The sequence below is a fragment of the Crocuta crocuta genome, unplaced genomic scaffold (genome assembly GCF_008692635.1).
Source record: "Crocuta crocuta isolate KB4526 unplaced genomic scaffold, BGI_CrCroc_1.0 scaffold271, whole genome shotgun sequence".
Taxonomy (NCBI): Eukaryota; Metazoa; Chordata; class Mammalia; order Carnivora; family Hyaenidae; genus Crocuta; species Crocuta crocuta.
The window spans coordinates 461,683-488,741 of NW_027527824.1; the positions used below are offsets into that span (position 1 = coordinate 461,683).

At 42.6% G+C, this 27,059-nt stretch overlaps 1 protein-coding gene and 1 long non-coding RNA gene across 2 annotated transcripts in view; both read right to left on the minus strand.

The window, feature by feature from the left end:
- Positions 1 to 26,808, minus strand: part of LOC144241704 (uncharacterized) — a 52,754-nt gene extending 25,946 nt beyond the window's left edge. The window contains exons 1-2 of the long non-coding RNA XR_013338164.1: positions 26,737 to 26,808; positions 23,488 to 23,594 (exon numbers count right to left, since the gene is read on the minus strand). This is a non-coding gene — a long non-coding RNA (uncharacterized LOC144241704). The remainder of the gene's footprint in view (positions 1 to 23,487; positions 23,595 to 26,736) is intronic.
- On the minus strand, positions 24,837 to 26,794 carry GVQW3 (GVQW motif containing 3). Its single transcript, XM_077776289.1, has one exon. The coding sequence runs from the start codon at positions 26,276 to 26,278 to the stop codon at positions 25,646 to 25,648; it is 633 nt and encodes a 210-aa protein (XP_077632415.1). The 5' UTR covers positions 26,279 to 26,794; the 3' UTR covers positions 24,837 to 25,645.
- Positions 26,809 to 27,059: the final 251 nt, after the last annotated feature.

Consider the following 27,059-nt stretch of genomic DNA (forward strand, 5'->3'; position numbering starts at 1 on the left):
TTCTACTTATAAAAGCAATACTTACAGTTACAATGATCAAAAATTGTATGTATAAACATATAGTGAAGAAAATTTTAAATCACCTATAATTTCACCAGATAATACCACTGATAACATTTTGAGTATACCTTGAGCCCTTTTATTAGCATATAGAAAGTAAAAATGGGACTATAGAATGCATGTTTATAGTCAGATTTGATCATCTATCTGCTGTGAACATCTTTATTGTATGTATGTATGTATGTATGTATGTATTTAGGGTGCAAGTGAGCGAGAGGCAGAGAGAGAGAATCCCACAAGGAGCAGAGAGAGAGAGAGGAGTGGGGCTCACATGAAGCAGGGCTTGTGCTCACCTCAAGCAGGACTATTGTGCACATCTTTAAACATCACTGATTAGAGCACCTGGGTGGCTTAGTCAGTTAGGCATCCGACTTCGGCTCAGGTCATGATCTCGCGGTTTGCGGGTTCGAGCCCCGAGTCAGGCTCTGTGCTGACAGCTCGGGGCCTGAAACCTGCTTCAGATTCTGTGCCTCCCTCTCTCTGTGCCCCTCTTTGGCTCATGCTCTGTCTCTCTCTCAAAGATAAGTAAACATTTAAAAAAATTAAAAACATCATTGATCATTCTTCAGAAACATTTTTAGTGGCTGCGTTATTGAAGTTAATGAATATACCACAATTTACTTGACAATTTCCCCATTACAGGACATTTGCGTTAGTTACTTCTTTTTACTATTTTGCAAATAAAATGAATAGCTATATATGTAAATCTTTTTTTTAAATGTTTTTTAATGTTTTATTTTTATTTTTTGAAAGACAGAGAGAGACAGAGCATGAGTGGGAGAGGTGCAGAGAGAAAGGGAGACACAGAATATGAAAGAGGCTCCAGGCTCTGAGCTGTCAGCACAGAGCCTGATGTGGGGCTTGAACCCATGAGCATGAGATCATGAACTGAACCAATGTCGGACGTTTAACTGACTGAGCCACCCAGGTGCCCCTATATATAACTCTTTGTCTGCATCTTTGACTAGTTCCCTAAGAAAGACTCTTAGAGAGGGAATTTCTAGGTCAACTGGTTGAAACTCCTTAAAGGTTCTCGATGCTCCCTGCCAAATTGCTCTGAGAAGGTAACACCAGTTTACAATTCCACCATTACTCGGAGTGGGCCCATGTCCCAGTGCTCTGACCTGCATTAAGGATTATCCCATTGGTATCTTTACCAAGTCCGGTGGACTTGTCACAATGCCCCTCAAGGTGAGTAATTAAAAAAATTTTTTTAATGTTTTATTTATTTTTGAGAGACAGAGCATGAGTGGGGGAGGGGCAGAGAGAAAGGGAGACACAGAATTCAAAGCAGGCTCCAGGCTCTGAGCTGTCAGCACGAACCATGAAATCATGACCTGAGCTGAAGTCAGACATTTAACCAACTGAGGCACCCAGGCACCCCTCTTTTTTTTAAAATTTTTTTTTTTTTGAGAGAGAGAGAGAGAGAAACAGAGGATCTGAAGCAGGATCCTCACTGGCAGCAGCGAGTCTGATGGGGGGCTTGAACTCACAAACCGGGAGATCATGGCCTGAGCCGAAGTTGGGAGCTCAACTGACTGAGTCGCCCAGGCGCCATGACTAATTTTTCTTAGACACAGCAGAAATGACACAGCCAAACTAAGAATTGTCTTCTTCTAAGATATCAACCTGAGAGGGTATATTTATTGCAACAGTGCTTCAGCTACGCTAAACATTTCTGTAATTTAATTTGAAAATTGCCTGCGAAGCAGACGATCGATGCTTTTGCAACACAGAGGCACTTGGGTGGCTCAGTCAGTTAAGTGTCCAACTCTTGATTTCGGCTCAGGTCATGATCTCTCAGTTCGTGGGTTCCAGTCCTGCTTAGGGCTCTGCGCTGACAACATGGAGCCTGCCTGGGATTTTCTTTCTGTCCCTCCTTGAGAGCACTCTCTCAAATTAAATAAATAAACATTAAAAAAGTAAATTGCAATATAGTTGTCTTTGGGGAATGATTTAATTTTAAGTTTATTTATTTATTTTGAAAGGGGGGGCCAAAGAGAGTAGTCTCTCTCAAATATAAATAAACGTTAAAAAAAAAAAAAAGAAATGAAGAACACATATGAACCACACACAGATACACAGAGGCACATACAACACGTATTGCGCACTTTTACTCTGTGCCAAGTACTGTGTTTTATATGCGTATAGCACACACTGTGGTTGGCCAGCCAGAACCCATTTCTCCTACGTTACCTCCCACCACCTCTCCCTTGTTGTTAGGGGTGGTCTTGCGGCCCAATTCTGGCCAATGAGATTTAGGTAGAACTCTGCCTGGGAGTTACTGAGGGAGATTTTGTTTTCCTAATGAAACAGGACGTCTTGAGTCTGAACTGTCCTCTCACTTCAACCCTTTCTTGCCTTGAACTTGGAGGTGAAGGCCAAGCATTGCAGTCATCTTGTAATTAAGATGGAAAAGAAAAGGAGCACCTGTGGAATTCTTGCTATGCCAGAAAATAACTACCTATTTGTTCAAGTCATTGCTCATTATAATTAGTTGCAGCTAAAAATATTCCAATGGGCATCCACAGAAAGTGTCCATACATAATACATGCTCAACAAAGTGTTTCTGTTTTATTTTTTTAAGTTTTTTTAAATATTTATTTTTGAGAGAGAGAGAGAGAGAAGAATGAGCAGGGAAGGGGCAGAGAGACATGGAATCCGAAGCAGACTCCAGGCTCTGAGCTGACAGCACAGATCCTGACACGGGGCTCGAACTCACAAACTGCAAGATCGTGCCCTGAGCTGAAGTTGGATGCTTAACCAACTGAGCCACCCAGGTGCCCCAGGGGTTTCTATTTACACTTGTATTCACCTACATTTCCTCCCTCTAAAGGATTAATGATATTAATAATGGTTATCTCATATTTATGCAGTACTTTTCAATTTTCATAAGATTTTCACATCCATTTTCTTATTTGATCTTTACAACTCTGCAAGGAATGCAACTTTTTATGCTAAAGATTCTTTATTTTTTTTAATTTTTTAAATTTTTTTTAATGTTTTATTTATTTCTAGGAGAGAGAGAGAGAGACAGCGTGAGCAGGGGAGGGTCAGAGAGAGAGGGAGTCACAGACTGAAACAGGCTCCAGGCTCTGAGCTGGCAGTCAGCACAGAGCCCGATGTGGGGCTCGAACCCACGAACCGCGAGATCATGACCTGAGCGAAAGTCGGACGCTTTAACCGACTAAGCCACCCAGGCGCCCCAAAGACTCTTTATTTTAAAAAAATTTTAGTTAGCATACAGTGCAATATTGGTTTCAGAAGTAGAATTCAGCGATTCAGCACTTCTGTACAACACCCAGTGCTCATCACAAGTGCCCCCCTTAATACCCATCATCCACTTAGCCCACCCCCGACCCACCTCCTTCCATCAACCCTTAGTTCATTCTCTATCATTAAGAGTCTCTTGGGGTTTGTCTCCCTCTCTCCTTTCCCTTACCCCACACCCTCTATGTTCATCTGTTTTGTTTCTTAAACTCCACATGTGTGAAATGATATAGTATTTGTCTTTCTCTGATTGATTTATTTTGCATAGCATAGTACATTTTAGCTCCATCCACATCATTGAAAATTTTGTTCTTTATGATGGGTGATTAGTAGTCCACTGTATATATATATCTTTATCCATTCATCAGTTGACGGACATTGGGATTCTCTCCATAGTTTGGCTATTGTTGATAATGTTGCTATAAACATTGGGGTGGAAGTATCCCTTCAAATCACAGTTTTGTATCCTTTGGGTAATTACCTAATAGAGTAATTGCTGGATCATAGGGTAGTTCTATTTTTAGTTTTTTGAGGAACCTCTGTACTGTTCCACAGTGGCTGCACTGGTTTGCATTCACACCAACAGTGCAAGAGGGTTCTCCTTTCTCCGCATCCTCGCCAACTCCAATTGTTTCTTGTGTTGTTAGTATTGGCCATTCTGACCGGTGTGAGGTGGTATCTCACTGTGGTTTTGATTTGTATTTCCCTGATGATGAGTGATGTTGAGCATTTTCTCATGTGTCTGGTGGCCATCTAAATGCCTTTTTAATTGCAAAAGGATATATAAAAAGTATTCTAGAATCCTTATATATTACATATAGGCTTCTCTCCTCTCCTTTCTTTTTCCTTCCTTACTTCCTACTTTCCGTGCCAGTCCTGGGCCTGTTTTTCCTAGACCGATTCCCCAAGCCTTCTGCTCTGTTCTGTTTTGTAACAGAGGGAGGTAGAGCCATTCAGCCTGTGAATCCAGGCTCTAAGACACTTGGCTTCCAGCTGAGTTTGGCCAAAGAGAGGTACTAGCCAGAGATTGGGAGTAGCTGTAGTGCTAGAAGTAGCCAGGGTGTTTCCTCTCCTCTCCAGCTGTCTCATCTCCTTCTACTCACCCTCCATCGCTCCTGCTCCCAAGGGCAGGCCTGCTAGGGCTCAAGCTTCTCATCCGTCACCTGGCTCCTGGGCCCTGGTGACACTGGCTTCCCATGCTGCCCCTTTGCCTCATGTGTGGCAGTGGCTTCCCACTCTTGCTAAGCTCTGGGATGCCTCCCAGTCCCCTATCCCACCACCAGTGTAACCAATCCATCTCATTAAGGCTCCTCTACTGTAAATAATTGAAGTCTCTTCTTTTTCCTCAGATCTGAACTGCTCCCCATCAGTCTACCAAACCTTTGCTGGGTGCCCACTCGGGGCCAGGCTCTGTGCAAGATGCACAGGGCAAGAGGTGCTCCCAGGCTAAGGGGGACTAAGTGAAAAGCCTCAGAGTATTCCAGTCTCTGCTGAGACATTCCCCAAACCCAGCAGAACTTTCAGGTAAGTCCTGCTGTGAGCCGGGCTTCCTCCTTCCTCCAGAGGCAAGCCGAAAACAATGCACAGGACCCTCAGTATGCCCCCTTCACTGTCCACTGCACAAGTAAGTTTGGGGATGCTTCTGGATGGAGAGGGAAATGCCTGTTGGCTTTCACATTCTCCCAGCCAAATGCTAGCACCAGGGGTTCTCAGGCTTAAGAAAGCCCAGCTTCCACAGCTTGTTTTAAACTCCCTCCTTTTCTCCCCCAGACAGCCTTACCCAGGAAGCGGGAGGAATCTTTTCCAGAGTATTTGCTTCAGCAAAATGCCATGGGTGAATTGCCCATCAAGGTTAACAGTGGCGAGAAGCCAGAGGTACAAAGCTGCCTTTTAGATGCCTAGATACCTTGCATGAGATTTGGAGACAGATTGAACACAAAACTGATTTTCCCACTCAAAGGTCTATGGCTTTGGCAATTTAGACACTTGTTCTGAGTTTCACTTTTCTTGTGTGTATAATGGAAACAAGAAATGTCTTCCTCATGAGATTATTGTTTCTCACCTGGCAACTTCCAGACACATGACCAACTATGTTAATATAGACATATTATTATGTCTGCTGCTACAGACACAGAGATGCTAGATGAATGACAACAGAACTGTTTTACTTTTTACCACCAACATCTGAAAATTTTAAAAGAAAGGCCTGGATGTCAGAAATGAAGAAGAAATGAAAACTCCAAGCCGGAACAGGGTATAGGTGATGTGTCTTAGCTGCACACAGGAATTTCACCCTTAGCTGTCTATCCTGCGGGCTGGGGGCTGGGGTTCCATGGTACCCTAAGGAGTGGGAGATGAGGCTTTGGTCCCAGCCAGGTGAGGAAGCTGGAACAGAGCCCCACGAATAAAGCCCTGACTATGGAAGGTCTGCCCCATTCCACGCAAAGGAGACTGGGAAACGGTACCCCAGCGTTAGCGAAGTTGTGAGGAAGCCTGGTGCCTAAAGAGGCCGTAGGTGGGGAAAAAATGACACTCATGAGAAATGAAAACCCTAATCTCTGCCAAATGCCCATGGGCAGTTTAAATTTACTTTGCCTATATGCACAGGCACCTACTGAGATAAATTGACATGAAAATTGGTCCAGACCATTAAAATTTTTAGGTTAGGGCTGAAGGTATATTCAAAAGAGCTCTGTAGGGATGCTTAACAATCCAGGGCTTGAGGAAGCCACTAGGAAAACAATCCCTGATGAAGATACTCACGAAGTATAACAAACCACATGTGGAAAGAAATGACCAAAATGGAGCATCAAAACACATAAGAAACTAGATAGAAAAAGGGTAAAAAAAGAACCATCTGAAAGGGATTCTGAATTAGGATGATTAAAATAGAGATAAGAAAAGGGATAGAGGCCATAATAAAAATAAAAAAAATAATAATAAACCAGAACAGTAGGAGAAAAGGGTTGGGAGATTTGAAAAACATCCACATGGAACTTCCAGAAATGAAAAGCAGCCCCTGAAATTAAAAACTCAAAGGATGAGTCAAACTACGTATGAGATGTAGTTGAAGACGGTCTTAGAAGAGAGATTTGAGGAAATCAACCCAAATGGAGTAAAGACATAAAGGGATAGAAGACCTCAATAAGAATTTAAGAGATAGGAAGGATAAAAAGAGAAAGTCAAGCATACGTCTAATAGGAGTTCCAGAAAGATTTAATAGATGGAATGTAGAAAATCATTATTTAGAATCATATAGTTGTATTAGTAAGGGTTCTCCAGAGAAACAGAACCAACATATGCGCGCAGAGATATGCATATGTATAGATGAACACACACACACACACACACACACACACACACACAGAGAGAGAAATTCATTATAAGGAATCAGCTTACACAAATATGGCAGCTGGCAAGTCCCAAGGTTTGCAGTTGGCAAGCTGGACACCCATGAGACCCAATGGTTTATTTCCAGTTGGAGTAGGAAGACCTGAGGACCTTGAGAGCCAGTGGTGGAAGTTCTAGTCTGGAAGCCAGCAGGCTTGAGACCCAAGAGAAGCTGATGTTTCAGTTGGAATATAGAGGCCAGAAAGGGCAAATATCTCAACTCAAACAGCCAGGCAGTCAGAGTTCTTTCTTACCCTTCGGGAGGGTCAGCCTTTTTGTTCTCGTCAGGCATGATCCGATGAGGGCCACCCACATTAGGAAGAGCAGTCTGTTATGTGTCACCCCAAAATGTCCTCACAGACACACCCAGAATAACCAAATACCTGGGTGCCCCCCTAGCCCGTTGAAACTGTAAAATCACAGGCAAAGAGAAAAAAAAATAAAAGCTCTCCGTGAAGAGAGAGAGATTCCCAGTGTGTTAACTGCAGTGAAGGCAGCCTTCTCATCAGCAGCAGTGGAAACCAAAAGACAGAAGGATAATATTTGCAAAGTGTGGAAAGAAAATAAATCTCAACACGGAATTCTATACACAGTTAAATTCATAAGTGAGAGCTAGCTTTTCAGACATTTTCAGACAGGCAGAGCCAATGAGGTTACCTCACACAAACTCCTGCCGAAAGAGCACTAGTGGATATACTTCAGTGAGAAAATCCAGTCCTGAAAGAAGATGCAAGGAATGGGATACAAGTGATTTTGGGGCTCTAGCCAGCTCTCGTCAGCCCAGAGAGCCAAGTATGAACATTCCAGGAATTTTGGGATCTGGTTGCTAAACATGGTCATCATTAGACATCAAATTATATAAACTTAGAATTAAATGAATGATTTTTTAAAAAAAGGTAAAAGAAACGCTCACAAATGCATCACTTCTTTTTCTTTCAATTTTTTAAAACATTGATTTATTTTTGAGAGACAGAGCATGAGCAGGGGAGGGGGAGAGAGAGGGAGAAACAGAATCCGAAGCAGCCTCCAGGCTCTGAGCTGTTTGTTAGCACAGAGCCCTACGTGGGACTCGAACTCACGAACCATGAGACCATGACCTGAGCTGAAGTCTGGATGTTCAACCGACTGAACCACTCAGATGCCCACAAAGGCATCACTTCTTAATTATTTTACTACAATGTTGCTACTATCTCTGCTCTTGAGGTTATTCATATTTCTTGTATCTGATGGGAGAAGTGCTACAAAATGGTGTGCTACTGTGCATTTCTTCCATCTCTGTATTTCAGTGATGTCGCATTGGCAACCTGAGCATTTATACCCCAGAGATCAACAAATGCTACAAATCAGGGCTCCCTTACCCAATACCATGTAAGAACTGGTTATATATCTATCAGCGCACAATCTGAATATAAGAAATAACAGTTTCCACTTCTAGCTATATATCCAAAGGAACTGAAAACATATATCCACAAAAATACTTGGACACATAAGTTCATAGCAACCTTATGTATAGCAATCAAAGGGTGGAAACAATTTAAATGTCCATCAACTAGTGACTAGTAAAGAAAATGTTGTTTATCCATACAATGGAATGGTGTTCGGGCATAAAAAGAATGAAGTACTGATACATGACCCAATGTGGATGAACCTTGAAAACCTCATGCTATGTGAAAGAAGCCAGACATGAAGGGGCACCTGGGTGGCTCAGTTGGTTCAGCGTCTGACTTCAGCTCAGGTCATGACCCCATAGTTTGTGAGTTCAAGCCCTGCATCAGGCTCTGTGCTGACAGCTGAAAGCCTGGAGCCTGCTTCGGATTCTGTGTCTCCCTCTCTGCCTCTCCCCCACTCATGCTCTGTCTCTATCTCTCTCTCTCTCTCAAAAATAAGTAAACATTAAAGAATTAAAAAAAAAAGAAGCCAGACATGAAAAGCTGTATATTAAATGATTCCATTTATTGAAATTTCTAGAACAGGCAAATTCATAGAGACAGAAAGTAGTTTAGTGGTTGCCAGGGGCTGGGGATAGGAGGGAATGGGCAGTGACTGGAAATAGATATGGGATTTATTTTGGGGATGATGACAGTGTTCTTTTTTTTACTTAAAAAATTTTTAATGTTTTTAATTTATTTCTGAGAGAGAGAGAGAGAGAGAGAGACAGCATGAACATGGGAGGGTCAGAGAGAGAGGGAGACACAGAATCTGAAACAGGCTGCAGGCTCTGAGCTGGCTGTCAGCACAGAGCCCAACACGGGGCTCGAACCCACAAACCGTGAGATCATGACCTGAGCCAAAGTTGGACGCTTAACCGACTGAGCCACCCAGGTACCCCAATGACAATGTTCTAAAATTGGATAGTGGTGATGGTTGCACAATTTTGTGAATATACTAAAAATTGTATACTTAAAAAGAGTGAATTTCATTGTATGTGAATTATATATTTAAATTTTTTAAAATATTTATTTTTGAGAGAGAGAGAGACAGAGACAGAACATGAGTCAGGGAGGGGCAGAGAGAAGGAGACACAGAATCCAAAGCAGGCTCCAGGCTCTGAGCTGTCAGCACAGAGCCCGATGTGAGACTTGAACTCATAAACTATGAGTTCTGACCCAAGCCAAAGTCAGATGCTTAACAACTGAGCCACCCAGGGGCCCACATGAATTATATTTTGATGAAAAGAAGAGGCTAAAGAAAGGTAGGGGAAGAAATTAATATGCAGGCTTGTAACTAAATAAATACTGGCTGTTAAATCATCTAATGGGGAGGAGAGGGTAGTTAAAAGTAAGTTGGAGCTAAAATACTAAAAAACCCCAAATTACTGGAAGATGGAGGGGGTGGAGATCAGAAATAAAGAATTCTAAGGATCCTGAAATCTTCACAATGAGCTAGAGATAGTGATGAACGTAACAATGTTATGTCAAGTGTGCACATTAATAATGAAAGAACACCCATTGATAGAACAGAATTAGAATGTATAACTTCCAAACTACTACTGAGAATAAAAAGGAAGTAAAAACACCTAAATCAAAGACATCAGGATAAAAGAATAAAGCAAACACGTGGCGAACAAAACAGTGGAAAAAAATCCCCAATATATCATCATAGTAAGACATATAAACATGACTAAGAAAAGACCAAGATTCTCAGATTAGATTTTTAAAAATCCAGCTGTATGCTAATTACAAGAATACATTCAACAAGGTAATGACACAGAAATGTTAAAAGGCTGGGGGAAAATATACTGAGTCAACACTAATGAAATGATGCAATCATAATAGATTTTAAGGCAAAAAGCATTATTAGAGATAGTCATATACTTTAGTGACAAAAGGGACAGTTCATCAGGAAGATATAATGACCCAGAACCTCTCTGTACCAACGGGAAACACTGCCTCCAGATATATAAGATTATGAGGAGAAATGGACAAATCCACATAGAGATTCTCACACATCTTCTTCAGCAGCTGATTAAGTTGATGAAATAAATTTAAGGCTATAGAAGATTTGAATAACACAACAGTTAACCTTTTTCTTTTCATCTTTTCACACACACACTCCCAGGCCTCAAAAATTCCTCCTCCCTGTTACCGCACAGAGTCCATTGCCAAAACATGTGGATTCTCACAGCACAGTGGGTTGGTTCTGTGCCAATCCCCTTTCATCCTATAGCTAGTTCTTGGCTCAGACTGTAGTTGCCTCTTGCCTGAACCACTATAATTGTCTCCTAATTGACCCCTGCTATATTGCTGGAGGATCGCCCAAATGACATGTGGTTCAGTAGTTTCATTTTGATGCTATAAATTTTATCTTTGGATTAGGCCAGACTAAAGGTATTACAATATTTCAGTCACAGTGGAAGTACTTTGACTAAACTGAGCTCTAGTGTGAAGTTACTGGTTATTTGGAGGGACGGTAAAGACAAAATCCTAGGAAGCTCCCTCTGGCTGGTATGTTATTCCAGGCACATACAGTACTCTCTCTATGAGGAATCTTGTGGGGAAATATTCTGAAATCTGTGCTTCTGTCCAACCAATTTCTATATATTTTATGGACACTGAATCATGTAACTGATATTTCCACTTTGCTAGGGTCAGTAGGAAACTCATAGTCAAATTCACAGGCCACTTTTAAGTATATATATAACTAATAGGTATTGAATACATGCTGTGAATAAAGCACTGCTCTGAATGTTTTATATGTTTTTATCTATTTAACCCCCACCTCATTCCAATGAAATATGACCACTGAGTCTTCAGCATGCATGTAAGGAAAATACCTGAGACCAGAGAGAGAACTAGAAGATATCCCAAAGAACTAGAAGGAACAATTCCCAAAGATCACACAGATCCAGTGCCTGTCCCCAACATGCAGAGTGGCAGGCATATTTCACAAAGCATCAGGTGGGCTTTGCCACAATAGTGGAGCAAAATTAGCCCTAGACTAAAGTTGCTCCGGTCCCTTCTAACAAGGTTTATTTATTTATTTATTTATTTATTTATTTATTTATTTATTTAATAGTTTATTTATTTTTGAGACAGAGAGAGACAGGGCATGAGCAGGGGAGGGGCAGAGAGAGAGGGAGACAAAGAATCTGAAACAGGCTCCAGGCTCCGAGCTGTCAGCACAGAGCCCAATGCGGGGCTCAAACCCATGAACCATGAGATCATGACCTGAGCTGAAGTCAGATGCTTAACCGACTGAGCTACCCAGGCACCCCTAACAAGGTTTAAAAGAAATATCCAAAAATCATCTCCAAAATTTCAAAATCCTTTGATTGAAACTGACCAAGATAAGGAGAATGGATAGATAAGAACATTAAAACAGTTACAACTGTAGTTCATGTGATCAAGAAGCTATAGGAAAGACTACGCTTGCTAGAGACATAGAAGATACAAAGAAGATCCAAATCATAGTAGCACCAAACACTCAGTGCTCATATCTTGGCTTCTAAACACTGTTCTCCAAGAAAAAAAAAATGAGCATTTTTTAGAGAAATGTTTGATTGCTGATCTAGAACCAGGAAAATACAAGAGGAGTCTGGAGCACACTGCAGTACTAGAAAGTAAGAAAGTGTTCAAAAACAAAGAATGGGGGCATGTCAGAGAGACACAGAAGTCAACCTGAAAGAGCATAGCATGGCCCAAACTAGGACAATTTGGGCAACAAAATAAATAACATAGCGCTGGATTTATTTATATCATTTTGGACTCACGTATATTTGATATTTTGCATAAATAAATGTCAAATAAATATACATGAGTCCAAAATGATATAAATAAATACATATCTGACTGAATAAACAAATTGGGGAGAAGAATAATTATTTCATACAGAACTCCAAATAATATATGCAGATACTCCCCTTTTGCAGAAGGTGGACCTTAATCACTCCCCTTCCTTGAGGGTGGGCTGAACTGCGTGACTTGCTTCCAAAGAACAGAGTATAGAAAGGGAAAAATAGTATCTTCCCAGTAGGAAAATCTATCAAAACTACCTTATTCAAGTGATTAAAGTGAACGTCACTAATGAGCTCACGTGGTTGTCATGTGCCCTCTAATTTGGTGTAGTAACAAGAACACTTGGCCTGCTATTCTTTCTCAAAACTCATAACCCCAGTCTAATCATGAGAAAAACATGAGAAAACCCAAACTAAGGGATATTATGTAAAGTACATGACCAGTGCTCCTTAAAACACTTGAGGTCATAAAAACAAGATAAGACCGAGAAACTGTTATGGGTCAGAAGAGACTAATGAGACATAATAACTAAATGAGATCTGACATCCTTAATTGATTCCTGGAACAGAAAGGAAGACATTAATGGGAAAGCTGTTGAAATCTGAATAAAGTGTGGGGTTTCGTTAATAGTCGTGCAAAAATGCTGATATCGTAGTTTTGGGATAAGAGCACCACAGTAATGTAAGATAACAACATTGGAAGAAGCTAAAACTGAATGAGGGGCATTGGGGAATGCTCTGTACCATCTCTGCAAATTTTGTATAAATCTAAAATTATTCCAAAATAAAAAATATATTTTAAAAACCCAAGTCAAATTTCTTGAGATGGAAACTACCATATTTGAGATGAAGAATACACAAAATGAGATTATAGAGTGGATGTTTCAGAAGAAAGCATTAGTGAGTTTGGGAATTCACTAGTTTCAGTGGAAACTAGAAAAAAGAGGAAAAAAGAAAATAAAATTGCACAGAGTATCAGTGAGCTGTGAGACAACTTCAAGTGGCCTACTATTCATGGGATTGGAGTCCCTAAAGGAGGGAGGGGCAGAAAAATACTTGAAGAAATAATGTCTAATAGATTTTCCAAATTTGATGAGAAGTTTAGGCCCATAAATCCAAGAAGGTCAATGAAACTTAAGCACAAGAAACATGAAAACAACAACAACAACAACAACTATACCAGGACATATAAAATCAAATCACTAAAGTCCGTAATAAAGAAAAGATTGTAAGAACAGCAAAAGAGGAAACAGCACATACACAAGAACAAAGATTAGAATTATAGCAGGCTCTTCCTCAGAAATAATGCGAGCCAGAAGACAGTGAAGCAAAATATTCAAGGTACAGAAAAAAAGTGTCAACTTATAATTTGAAAATATCTTTCAATAACAGATGTGACAATGGGAAAAGAGTCTTTTCAGTAAACAGCACAGGAATAACCGGAGATCCACATGCAAAAGAATGAAGTAGGACACTTACCTCACTGGATCAAAGACCTAAATATAATAGCTAAACTATATAAATATAATAGCTAAACTATAAAGCTCTTGGGAAAAAACATAGAGATAAATCTTCATGACTTTGGATTTAGCAATGGTTTCTTAGCACAAAGCAACCAAAATATAAGTCAATAAATAAGCTGGACTTCCTCTAAATGAAAACTTTTCTGCATCAAAGGACACTATCAAGAAAGTTAAAAGACAATCTGTAGAATGGCAGAAAATATTTGCAAATCATATATCAAATGAAGGTCTAGCATTCAGAATATATAAACAGCTCTTCCAGCTCAATAACAAAAAGACAACTCAAATAAAAAGTGGGCAAAAGATTTGCATTAGAGACATTTCTCTAAAGATACACATATGGCTAGAAAGTACACCAAAAGATGTTAGACATCATTCGTTTTTAGGGACATGTAAAGCAAAGTCAAAAGGAGATTCCACTTCCCATTCACTAGGATGGATATATATCACATCCACTATATGCATTAAGGGAAAATAATAAATGTTGGCAAAAACATGGAGAAATTGGAACCCTCACTTCATACACTGCTGTGAGGATGTAAAATGGGCAATCACAGTGGAAACAGTCTGGTGGTCCCTCAATAAGTTAAACATAGAAATACCCTATGACCAAGTAATTCCATTCCTAAGTACGTACCCAGGAGAATTGAAAATGGGTGTTCAGGGTCACCTGAGTGGCTCAGCTGGTTAAGCGTCTGACTTTTGATTTTGGCTCAGGTCATGATCTCACAGTTTGTGAGATTGAGCCCCATATTGGGCTTCTGCGCTGACAGCATGGAGCCTGCTTGGGATTTCTCTCCCTCTCTCTGCCCCTACCCTGCTCACACACTCTCTCTCTATTTTGAATAAATACACATTCAAAAAAAAATTTAAAAATCAGTGTTCAAACAAAAACTTCTACATACACATTACCATTCATAATAGTCAAGGGGCGCCTGGGTGGCTCAGTTGGTTAAGCATCCGACTTCAGCTCAGGTCATGATCTCATGGTTCGTGGGTTCGAGCCACGCATCAGGCTCTGTGCTGACAGCTAGCTCAGAGCCTGGAGCCTGCTTCAGATTCTGTGTCTCCTTCTCTCTGACCCTCCCGTGATCATGCTGTCTCTCTCTCAGAAATAAATAAAACATTAAAAAAAAAAAAGCAACACAAATGTGTATCAGTGGATGAATGGATAAACAAAATGTGGCATATCAGTATAATAGAATATTATTCGGCCATAAAAAGGAATGAATGAAGCACTGATACATGCTACAATATGGATGAATCTTGAAAACATTATGCTAAATGAAAGAAGCCAGGCACAAAAGCCACATATTGCATGATTACATTTATATGAAAATTTCAGAATAGGCAAGTCCATAGAGACAGAAAGTTGATTAGTGGTTACCGGGGGCTCCGGGTAGAGGGGCAGGAATGGAGAATGTCTGCTTAATGGATACAAGATTTCCTTTTGGAGTGATGAAAGTCTTCTGGAACTAGACAGTGGTCATGACTGGACAACACCGTAATTATTCTAAATGTCCCTGAAATGTACACTTCAAAAAGGTCAAAATGGTGAATTTTGTTATGTGAACTTTGCCACAATAAAAAAAAAAGCAATTACCATTAAAGCCTATTCTTTTATTCATCTAGCAAGCAAACCTTTGTTGAACACTGCCAGGCAAGCTTTAATCTGGGTGCAGGGAATACGGAGAATAATCAGATGTGGTTTGGCTTTGGGGGAGCCAAAGCCGGTAAGGTAAGGGAACAAAAACATTCTGCAAACAATGAAGTTCAATTAAGCGTTAAAGTTTCCTTGACATAAGAATGTGCATACCCACTGAGGGTGGTGGCTGCTTTGCCACTGCAGAGAACATCAAGAATAAGGTTAGGGCTCAAATGCTGAGCAGGAGTTTGCTGGGTGGATGGCGGCAGGAAGGGAATCCAGGCAGAGGTGGGGCAGGTCAGAGCTGGGGTCCAAAAGCCTCCAGTTTTTAGGACACTCGAAACCATACAGCACACGGACAGTGTGGAGGGTGGACTTCAGGACGGCGAGGTGACGGGGGTAACCACCTTGGTCTGGTTGCAGTAGGCTGATAACAAGATATGTTAGGGTAGTGACATGGACCTCACTGAATGTGAGGGTCCAAGAGAGTGTGACTCCAAGATTAGACTGCTTGGTCGATGGTGGGTACCGCAGGTCCCTAAGGCTGGTCTGGAAGACATTCTGTTCTTAGGGCACATCAAACCCGATTTACACCCCTCTCCCCCATTTTCTATATTCTGCTCTTTTTAATGATTTTTTGTTTTTGTTTTTCCATTGTAAACCTACTTCCCTTTTCCTCGGGCTTCCTGTTTTCCTGTTTGAAATACGTGTTACTATGGAAACGTCATGGCACAGTATTGTGGCATTTACAAGTGAAGTGTAAAGAATTTTCAGAACATCTCGAGACACAAGTCTATGGTTTCGGAATATAAAGCCTAATGATGTGATAGCAGTCACGCCTTCAGACACTGTGTCATAAATATAAACACACCCGGAAATTCGAGACGGCATAGAGGAGATAGCTGAGAACTTTATTAGGATTTATGTGTCCAGATTTTAAAAATGTATATGAGAAATATTAAAAACATAAAACCCAATACACTACTCGAGGAGGACATCTGGAAAAAATGAAAGATAGACTGCCAGCATTTGCTTATGAATACACACCTCTGGTTGAAGGACCAGAGGGCCTGGACACCCGAAGGAAACTTGGAAAAACCTTTGTCCTACTTCTACATATGTTCCTCAGAAATTGCATATAAATCAACTGTTGGTAAATCATATATTTATCAAACGTAAGGTTGACTGTTATTTTAAAGATATCTTCACAATGTATGCGTTAGTAAAGGCAATTACTACCAATGGAGTAATGGAAAAAACCTCACTTGCACTGAATGAAATTCAAGGTCCTTCGTTATTATCCTGGCTCCGCCACCAGCAAGATGTGCGATTCAAGAAAAATCACTCAGCCTCCCTGGGCCAATTTCTGCAGCTAATCTGAGTTGTGATTCTGAATTTTCACTTAGTAGGTTCTTAAAGCAAGGTAGAGGGGTGCTGGCCTCCAGCCTGACATCCAGGTTCTTCTGAGAGACAATACCTCACCCCGAATCGTGGGGATGGGATAGGCAGCAGGCCACTTACCACCGTTCTGTGCATTTTGCCTCTCTGGACCCCACGTTTTGATTCCTACAATCGCCCTATGTGTGATCATTGTAACTTTTTGCCCCAAATTCTGTGGACAAGCTTGTTCCTTCCAGTTGTCCTCTGGGAAAGACTGGCAGTTGGAGGTGGGAGCCCTTTCTCAGGGGTCCCTCCACCTCTGGCCCTCTCTGCCACGAGGCTGGACACAGCCCAAGGGCGAGGGCCGGACCCTCTGTGCCTAGCGCAGGCCCAGACCTGAAGAAGAAATTCAGGAAATGAATGTTCACTGGATGTTCCTGAAAGAGGAAGAGGAGGCAGGGAAATGTGCCTGGCGATGTACCTGAACCCCGAGGTGTGAACTTTTGGCTGCTCTTTTCCAACATTCCTGAACCTTCCAAATTTTCCACAATGGGGCAAAAATATAGACATACCCCAAGCATTAAACCCATCTTTCCCTGGCTTTTTGTCAATGTCCTCGTCTCCCATAGATAGTGCAAACTCTGTCCGGCTCACCAGTACTGGGAGCGGGACACAGGGCACACATCTTTAACAGCAACCACCTTTGTGATCTCTGCGTCTGTTTCACTTAAACAGCAATGACACCACACATTTGTCTTTGTGGACCTAACACCTGCCATCTAGCTCGAGGTGAAGATCCCTGCCAACTGGCTTCAGAAAAGGCCATTTGTCAATAGTGTTTAGGCACCACCTTGATTAATCTGTCATACAGGAAGTACAAAACAAAACTGTAAGAATCATTTGCCTTCTTAAGCAAAAACAGGTTTAGGCCTTATTAACCACTAAGAGCTAAAAGGCACTGGGTCAGGCTTTTTGCCGATTACCACTACCATGTTGTAGAGTAATTCAAGAGCCGTTAGGAAGGCTAAAGAAGCAAAGGAAGAGGCGCCTGGGTGGCTCAGTTGGTTGAGCGTCCGACTCTTGATTTTGGCTCAGGTCATGATTTCAGGGTCATGGGGTCGAGCCCCAAGTGGAGCCCACCTTCCCAGCCCCTCCCCTTGGTCCTGAGCCTGCTTAAGATTCTACTCTCTCTCCTTCTGCCCCTCTCCCTCACTTCCACTCTCTCTTTCTAAAAACAAAACAAAACACCCCCCCAAAAAAACAAAAACAAAGGAAATCACTATCTACTGAGTACTACACGCCAAGTCTTGTGCTAGGCACCATCTACATTATTTAATGTAAGCCTTGCATCTAATAATCACTACCTAACATGCTGTATTCTTGCTCTTAAATGTATGCTCAAAAGGAGGAACATTCTTTTGTTTCATTTATTGCTGTAGCCTCAGTGTCCAGAACCGTGTCAGAGACACATAAGCAGTCAATAAACATTTGTTCAATGAAAACAAACAAGTCCATGAGATAAGTGTAATTATTCTCCTTTGACAGACGAATAAGCTAGAGTGCTCCAAGGATGCAAAATTAATTGCCCAAAGTCACGCAGTCTGTTAAGGAGCCAGAACTAACACCTATGTCTCGCTCTTCCGTTCTTTCTACAGACCAACGCTTACACTTTGATCTTGAAGAACTCTCTCAGCTTGGCAAATCTATAATCTTTATGCCTGTAGAAGATGTATGTACTCAACTGAAAGTCTGAAATTTTACTGAGGAGATATAGTTGGCATTTTAATGAACAGTTTGCTAAAGCAACAATGGAGGGCACATTTTCCCAGCATAACAACGATTTCATCTACGGGCAGGCACTATCTACACCATCTCTCACTTTCAAATCCCATAACACGATTACTCTGAAGACATAAATAAAAAGCACAGCGACTCCAGATTCCACCAAAATAACATTTGCAAACTTTAGTTTTGTAAGTTACAACATTAGGATGACTCATGATATGCTGTGGAATTCTCAGTGTAATATTTCCATGTTACATCTGTGTGGCTTCAGTGTCCCAGTATGGGAGGAGGCAGGCTTGGCACATTGACAGGCAATTCTAGCCTAACAAAATGATACGGAAGGCTCAAGGATGCTTGAGAAACTCAACTGTAATAAAACCCATCTTGAGAATATTTACTTTGTATGAGAGAATGCAAGAATGAGGTTAATTTGGCTCGGGAGGGTATTCTATATCCTTTTCCATTGTCAGAACATACCTGATCTGTTCGTGCTCTTTTACTTACCTACGATTACGTAGCATGGCACCTTCTCATACCTCTTGGTTTTTTTCTGTAGGGATCCGGGTCACCTGCCTTTCTTCTAAAGCAGGCCCTTTTCCCTTCTGTCCCACTCTTGCTACCAGTGCAATGTCCGCCTCCATGTCCACCCAGCCAGTTCATTATTCATGGGCCCAGCTAGCGGTTTGGCCTTCACTGTATTCCATTGCTGCCTTTTGGTGCTACTGTTTTATTCTGATAAAAGTAATAACATTGGGACACATAGTGTTTAAAAAAGAAAAGGAAATTTAAGAAAATGCTTATAACCCAAATACACAGAGTTGGCATATCTGTTCTAGTCATTTAAAAGACTGAGCCCGGGGGGCGCCTGGGTGGCTTAGTCGGTTAAGCGTCCAACTTTCGCTTAGGTCATGATCTCGCGGTTTGTGGGTTCGAGCCCCGCGTCGGGCTCTGTGCTGACTGCCATCTCAGAGCCTGGAGCCTGTTTCAGTGTGTGACTCCCTCTCTCTCTGACCCTCCCCTGCTCACGCTGTCTCTCTCTCTCTCTCTCTCCTAGAAATAAATAAAACATTTTAAAAAAATAATTAAAAAAAAAAAGACTGAGCCTGGGTGGCTCAGTGACTGGCTTCAGGTCAGGTCACGATCTCACAGTTGGTGGGTTCAAGCCCTGCATCAGGCTCTGTGCTGACAGCACAGAGCCTGCTGGGGATTGTCTCTCTCTCCCTGTTTCTCCGCCACTCCCCCACTCACGCTTTCTCTCTCAAAATAAACAAACTTTAAAAAAAAAAAGACATTTTTGGACTTATATATACTATTTGCATATCACTCTTTTCACTTAACATAAGCATTTTGCCATGCTGTTTTAACTATTCATAAACGTTAATTATAATGACTGCATAATAGTGGATTGTACGGTTATACTGTAATTTATTTAACCAATTTTCTACTGTTGGACTCTGGATTGTGAAGCATAAATTCTGCCCACATTTTAGACTATTTCTTTAGGACAGAGTCCCAGAAGCGGAATTAGAGGATCAGAAGATATAAACATTTTTTAAAGCTCCTGATAGATACTGCCAAATTGCTTTTCAGAAAGCTGTTGCCAATTTACACTTCCACCATTGCCAGCATGTTTTCCTACCAATACAGATCTGTCTAAAGGATAATAAAGTCTAAGTGGAACATACAGTCCTCAAATTATTCATGCAGTTGGACAGGCTTCATGACCGTGGCACAGAGACTTATGGCAAAGGTCATACCCATTTCCAGGTATGCAATTAACAATAAGTTAGTGTGAGCACACAGAAGAGGAGTTCTACACGGGTGAAGAGTAATATAATTAGATTTCAGACTGTCCAATCTAAGACCTGTGTCTGTTTTGTCCATTGCTGTACCTCGGCACACAGGACAGTGCCTGGCCCATGCAGTCGCTCGACAAAAGTTTTTTGAATTAACACAGAATCTTCTTTCAGATGCTTTTTTTTCAGCGGCTGTCGTATTTGGTCATTCCTGGATTCAAGGAAAACTTGACTTGCTGGATTGAATACCTTTGTAAACATCTGTTCAACCCTGAGAGTCTATCTCAATTTTGGAAAATCAGTTTAAATAAAGGTGACACAATAGGGCTCTCTTTAGGGGAAAAGCAAGTAAAACAAGGGTACACCCTTGGCACCAGCGTGCACTAACGGGTGAGTGCTGTCACTTCCATAGTAGTCACTTTCATAGGTAAGAATATAAACTCATTCGAATGCTGCCTGTGGTCAAGGCAATTTCGGAACCACCTTTAGTTCATTGTCATCACTGGTTGTAGCTTGGAACCATTTGCAGTACTGCCAAAATTGTTTCTGAGATATTGTAAGGGCATAATATAGGTCGTAGTTTGTGTAATGTCATTTTTAGTCAAAAACAGCATAGAACTGGTCTTGTGAACCAGAATATGGTTAAGATAAACTAGTCAATCATTCAGTTCTAGTTCACTCTCCTGGCATCATAACGATTCCCTTCAATATCCCACAATTTCTATCTAGAAAGTTGTCAGACACCAGTGGCTTGGTATGGCAGTAACATTATTGATGGAAGAGGATCAGTCGTCTGTCATTTTATACACACACTTTACGTGCATTAGACCAGGGGTAGGCAAACTACGGTCCATGGGCCAAACCTGGCCCACTATCAGTTCTTCTGCGGTGTATAAGCTAAGAAGTCTAAAAATGGTGTTTTACATTTTTAAATGGTCAAACGAAATCAAAATAGTATTTTGTAACATGTGAAAATTATGTGAAATTCAAATTCCAGTATCCGTAAATAAGGTTTTATTAAGACACAGCCATGGTCATCTGTTTCCATGTTAGCCAGGTCTGCTTTTGCAATATAATGCTGAGCAGTTACAACACCGACTGGATGGCCCACAAATGCTAAGACATTTCCTTTACAGAAGAAGGTTTTGCTGACCCCTTCGTTGAGATCCACGGGTTGTTGGAAGTATTGAAGTTCCTCACTATAGATTTTTTATTTCTAGATATTGATACTGGGAGAGGGGTGATGCAACCGGGCCAGTATTTGCAAGGATCTGATAAGGCAGACTAGAGAAGAGAAATACACAATGGCTGCCTTGAAGAGCGTGTAAAGCCTGGTAAAATCTGAGAGGTCTGATCCAACCAAGAAGCAGTTGGGAGAATGCAGAGTTACATATACAGTTCCAGCAAAGGAACCTCTTGCTAATTGAGCCACAGGAGACCCTGGTGGGACCCAATCCCAAGGAGCCTAGTGGTGAGGTGGTCTGCAAATAGGCTGGCTGAGCAGTGCATGTGGCATAGAGATAGCTCCTCAAGGGTATCCCCCTCCTTTACTAGATGGCCTTAAGTCATTTGGCACCCAGATTTACCCAGACACCTTCACTGGGAAATCTGAACTCTAAGAAACGGAGTTGAAAGGAAGGCTCTGGGAAGCAGGCGCCAGTACACATTCTTCCCAAATAATAACATTTCAATGGGGATTCAGAGCCAGGGGCAGAATTCAGAAGACTGCAGAACTATCCACATTTTTTTGAAGTCAAAGATTGGTGAGTGTTTAATTCTTTCTGTTCTTGTTCACTACGAGTGGGACAGGTGGAAGTAAAGTAGTGTGGGGTGAAAGGCAGAGGAAGAATTAGATAAAATCACTGATGGATGATCTGCTCTGGAAAGCGTCTATTCTCTTAGCCTTCCAGTTGTGGAATGTAACATTCCATGTGTATTTTGAACCAGAATGCAGATGGGGAGGCGGATCAGGCTGAAAGCCAAAGAGATTCATTATATGACTGTGTGTTGCGCTTGAGAATTACAGTCAAGGTCTGCAGATGGCCAGCTCTCCTGCCGATGTCCTACAGAGAGCCAGGCTTCTCAGTGGCGCTTACCCTGAGGGAATGGGATTTGGATCTTCTATTTCTGAAAAAATTCCATGACTCCTGAGCACCAGAGGTAACCAAATTGCCCCTTTAAGAAACTTGTTAACACTGGTTGGCCCTGGGGAGCAGAACCACTGGAGGCTAAGAGTGGGAGGGAACTACTTTTTCTTCTTCCTTGTATGTCTCTTAGATAAAACAAAAAGAACACATACCTCCGGGTCGCCCCACCCTGCTTCTTGAGGATAGGAAAGCAACCTGGGCCCAATTTCCCCACTCAAGACTGTAGGGTTAAGGTGGAGAGCTAGAAAAGGGATCTAAAAATCAGGGTTGTGGGGCGCCTGGGTGGCTCAGTCGGTTAAAGATCCGACTTCGACTCAGGTCATGCATGATCTCGCGGTTTGTGGGTTTGAGACCTGCGTGGGGCTCTGTGCTGACAACCAACTCAGAGCTTGGAACCTGTTTCAGATAATGTGTCTCCCTCTCTCTCTGACCCTCCCCTGCTCACGCTCTCTCTCAGAAATAAATAAAACATTAAAAAATTAAAAAGNCGTGGGTTTGAGACCCGCGTGGGGCTCTGTGCTGACAACCAACTCAGAGCTTGGAACCTGTTTCAGATAATGTGTCTCCCTCTCTCTCTGACCCTCCCCTGCTCACGCTCTCTCTCTCTCAGAAATAAATAAAACATTAAAAAATTAAAAAGATAATAAAATAAAAATAAACGTTAGGGTTGTAGTGGAAAATCTTGACCAAAAGGCAGAAAAGTGTGATCCTGAACCAGAAAACAAAGCTGTTTTACCAGAGTAACAGAGGAGAGAGAGCAACCTGGTAGAGAATAAACAGAGGTGTATAATAAACGCCAAGGACAAGAGCCTGGGGGATGATGATGGCTGGATTCTTGAGACTACAGGATTAGGAGCTCAAGAAGCCTGGGTGGTAAGGTACAGTTCAGGGTTAAAATGTGTGTTGGCAATAAAACAGATTTGGTGGGTGGACAAGAAGGGATACTGTTTTAGGAGAACTCTCACGTCTGGGAATACTGCTAGGAGAGCATGGTCTGGCTAGGGATTTAGTGATTCTGAGCAGCCATGTATGGGTGGTTTGCTGTGTTATGGCAGAAATTTTACTTCTCCAAATCTGAGCCATCTTAGGGTCTATTATCATTTCATTGAATATTTTCCAGGAAGCCTCGCAAATGGGCAGTGGGGTCAGGTAGTTGCCATAGTTCGACCTGACTAGTACTCAGCACAAGATCTAAAGTAAAGCATTAAGTCCTTTTCATTATAGATACTTGTAACAATTTGAATTCACTCTTGATTACCTGCTTCCAGTAGCTGTGTCCAAACCCTGTCTGGGCCACCATTGCTTCTGGCACCCTATACTCCAGCATGGTCTTGGTCCAGTGTCTTTGGAAGGCTCATTCCAGCCCTGTTTACAGGACAGGAAAGAGTCCAGAAATAAGTTCTCTCAGGTTGGAGATATTGCCTAGAGATACTGTTGTAGCAACCTGGCCCTGGCCAAGGAACATACGATTCTTCAACAATTACCAATGAGCCTATCAAGGATTAATATGAGGTTCAGTCCCAAAGTTGCAACAGCCAGGTACGGGGCCTTTGTTCCAGAAGTGCAGTGTCCCTGGTGGCAAGTGCTTATGGGGAACCCAGAACCTCTTCTGATGTGGAAGACGTAACGGACCTAAAATAGAGTGTCTACAAATCGCTAAGTAGGTAGAAGTCTATGAGCTGTTGTTTGGTTTAAGTTTTCTTGCACAAGATGTTTCATTTGTGGGATAAGGTCTAGGTTTCAGGGTGTCTCAAAACTGACAGGGAACTTGCCATTTTTTGAAGAGGATAGAGACAGTGAAAGAACAGAACTAAAAATAACTATGTTGAATAAATAAGTACTGTGTTTCTCTCAACCAATATGGTTTACTAATTTACTAGTTCAATAATAGGAGCTTTGCATGTGAAAATCCTTGGGTAAAACACAGACACTGGCTATTCCTGTGAAATGCTGTTTCTAACCAGTCTTCCACTGCACCTCCATCAGGCATTTCTGAGATGTCTCCAGTCTATGTGGTATTACTTGGAATCCACTTGGGAAAAGTTCCACTGCATAAATCCTGGCAGAGAGGCAGAAAGACACAAAGGAGTACAAACTTGCAGACTGCTTTTTTGAGGGGGTCTGATGGAAAAATTAGATAATCAAATAAGTGATCAAATTGCTCAGGAGAAGCAATTTACAAAGTAATGGCATAGTTAGGGCAGAGGGGAAGCAAGTTATCCCAAATTGTTCATCTTTTGCAACACTATTATCTTCCTCCAGACTTTGCTATCTCAGCATCATTTTCATACTGATGCAGGTTTGAAGCCTCAAGCTGTTTCACCTTAATTTCCTGCCCTCCTGTCTCACCCTTCCTATGGATCCAGTTCTGGAATTATCTCATCTGGAAGTCCACCCTCCCTGTGGTGATGATGTTTTATAAGTTCACATTTTCAATGCCCAGCAGTATTTTAAAAACTTCAGGTACTCAAAAAACACCAGTGTTGGCATTCATTCAGTAACTCGTTTTTAGGAAAACAGGCAGCTGTGTGGGAATCAGTGCATAGGCAGCAGACTCCCTTAATTCAAGGTCTAGAGTATCCTCNCAAAACTTCAGGTACTCAAAAAACACCAGACAGTGTTGGCATTCATTCAGTAACTCGTTTTTAGGAAAACAGGCAGCTGTGTGGGAATCAGTGCATAGGCAGCAGACTCCCTTAATTCAAGGTCTAGAGTATCCTCTAGTCTTCCTCCTCACACATCACAGCTTGGACCTGGGTCTCACTTATATTTTCTAGGACCAAATCCTCCTCTTCCAGAGGAGGAGAGGAGATAGCCAAACGAGTGGGGGTGCAAAGAATGGCACTAAGGAAACAAATCCAGATCTTCCGTGAGAGACAGGTCTGTGAGCAGATTAGGGGGGGCAACCCCTCCATACTGAGGGGCTCCCATGGAGTCATTTGGGCTGGATATGCCCTTAGCATTGCTCACTAGGTCGGCATGTACCTTCTGTACCGTACCTCAGGTCCTGCCTGTAAAGCAGGCTGGAGCTGTAGGCCTTCTTTTGGGGTCCTCCCAGAAGAATATGCCTTCCTGAGCACAGAAAGACCCCAGGGGGTCCAGTTCCCACCTTTTAATGGTATGATCCCCTGAGGCAGAATGCTGAGAACCCAGGACCAGGAGAGCCACCACAGCTAAGGTCTGGGCAGCAAGGAGATTCGAACTTGTTAAGCAAAAGTTCTAGAACAAGCCAGGAGCAGAAGTCAACAGCCAAGTTCTTCAAAACTGGGAGATGGCCCAGCAGTCCAGCAAGAGTCACTAGGAGGGCTGTGACATGTGGGAAGGGATGGTAAAGACTGAAAATGGAGGAGCGCCAAATGAAGGTGCCTAACTGTGAGGCAGTTTTCTATCTCAGGCTCTGTGACCTCACATTCCTTTCACCATGGTGTGAACCAGTCCTGGGCTGCTCTGGTGGGAAGACTTGTTGATGAGCAAACCTGTAGAAGCTGGCTGGTGGGGAAGTGGTTCTGGGGATGAGATACAGGCAGAGGTATTTCCCCACCAGCTTCACATTGGAGATGGGTCCATGTTTCAGAACTTGTCATCTTTTTCCCTACACATGAGCAATTTTTCCTAGTTTCCTTTGAGAGATCAGACCGACAGTCAAGTTTCCCAGGCTTAGGTTCGTCCTTCAGAATACCTGTTACAACTTTTGCAGACACTTTTCTCATATTCAAGTTTTCTTTCAGAATGAGCCTAACAGTTTCTTTATCTAAATTTAACTCTTCGGCCATCATCCTCACCGTCAACCGCCGGTTTGAACAAACCAAGTCCTTGACCTTCTGAATATTTTCATCCGTCCGGTGGGTGACTGGACGGCCACTTCGGGCGTCATCTCTAACATCTTCCCGCCCTTCTTTAAACCTTTTGTGCCAGTCGAAAACTCTGGCCCTGGACATGACTTCATCCCCATAAGCTTCTTTTAAAAGGTGGTGGGTCTCACTTGCAGACTTGTTCAATTTGACGCAAAATTTGATACTAATCCTTTGTTCTAGATAGCGGTCACTCATTGTGGCACTTAAACAACACGGGAGCGTTAAGATCACAACTGTAAGGGAAGACTGAGAAACCGATCTCTACAGGGCTGCAAGTGGAATCGTGTCGTTATTAATACTCCTCTAGAAGCCTCACCAGGGAGGAGTAATTGCTTTTCTGAGTTTTTGTCCCTCGCCTTCCGGATGGAGGCTGGGGAGGCCTGTCCTGAGAAGCTCACAAGGCCAAAGAGAAGCTGCAGGGCTGGGGAAAATGAAACCTACGCGTCTCCGTCCAACTTGTGCACGCGGATCTGCCAAAAGTGTGCCAATCTGTCAGAAAGGTCTTCCCGATTCCGCGGCCCTTAAGAGTGTAAGGCGATTTCTGCAACAGAGGCCTAAGTGGTGGCAACGTAAGCAAGCAAGGAGAGATGCACCGGAGATATAACGTGCAAGCTCGCCCCAGATCTGCAAAAACCCGCGCAAGCCAAACCTACCGAAGGTGCCGGGGGGCTCGCCAGCTCTAGAGTCCCGGGAGACACGCCCGCATGCGCATTACCCTCTCCTCGCCGGGTAGGTTGTGCGCAGGCGCACTGCGGCAGCCCTAGCCAAGCCTCGCCTCCGCCCCGCCACACCCGGGCCGGCGCGTCTCTTTGCGCGTGCCCGCCAGCGGAGAAGTCGGCGGAAAGGAGGGGGCGGGGGAGGAAGGTTGAGAGAAGAGAGGGCACCCCCGGGCGCCAGGGTGCATTGTGGGAAGGAGGCGGCAGCGTCCCGGGCGGGCGGGAGGTGCACCAGCGGCAGCGGCGGCGGCGGCGGTAAA

What these genes read in the sequence shown, in the direction of transcription:
- GVQW3 (XM_077776289.1), bottom strand. Translation starts at nt 26,278, where the DNA reads ATGAGTGACCGCTATCTAGAACAAAGGATTAGTATCAAATTTTGCGTC.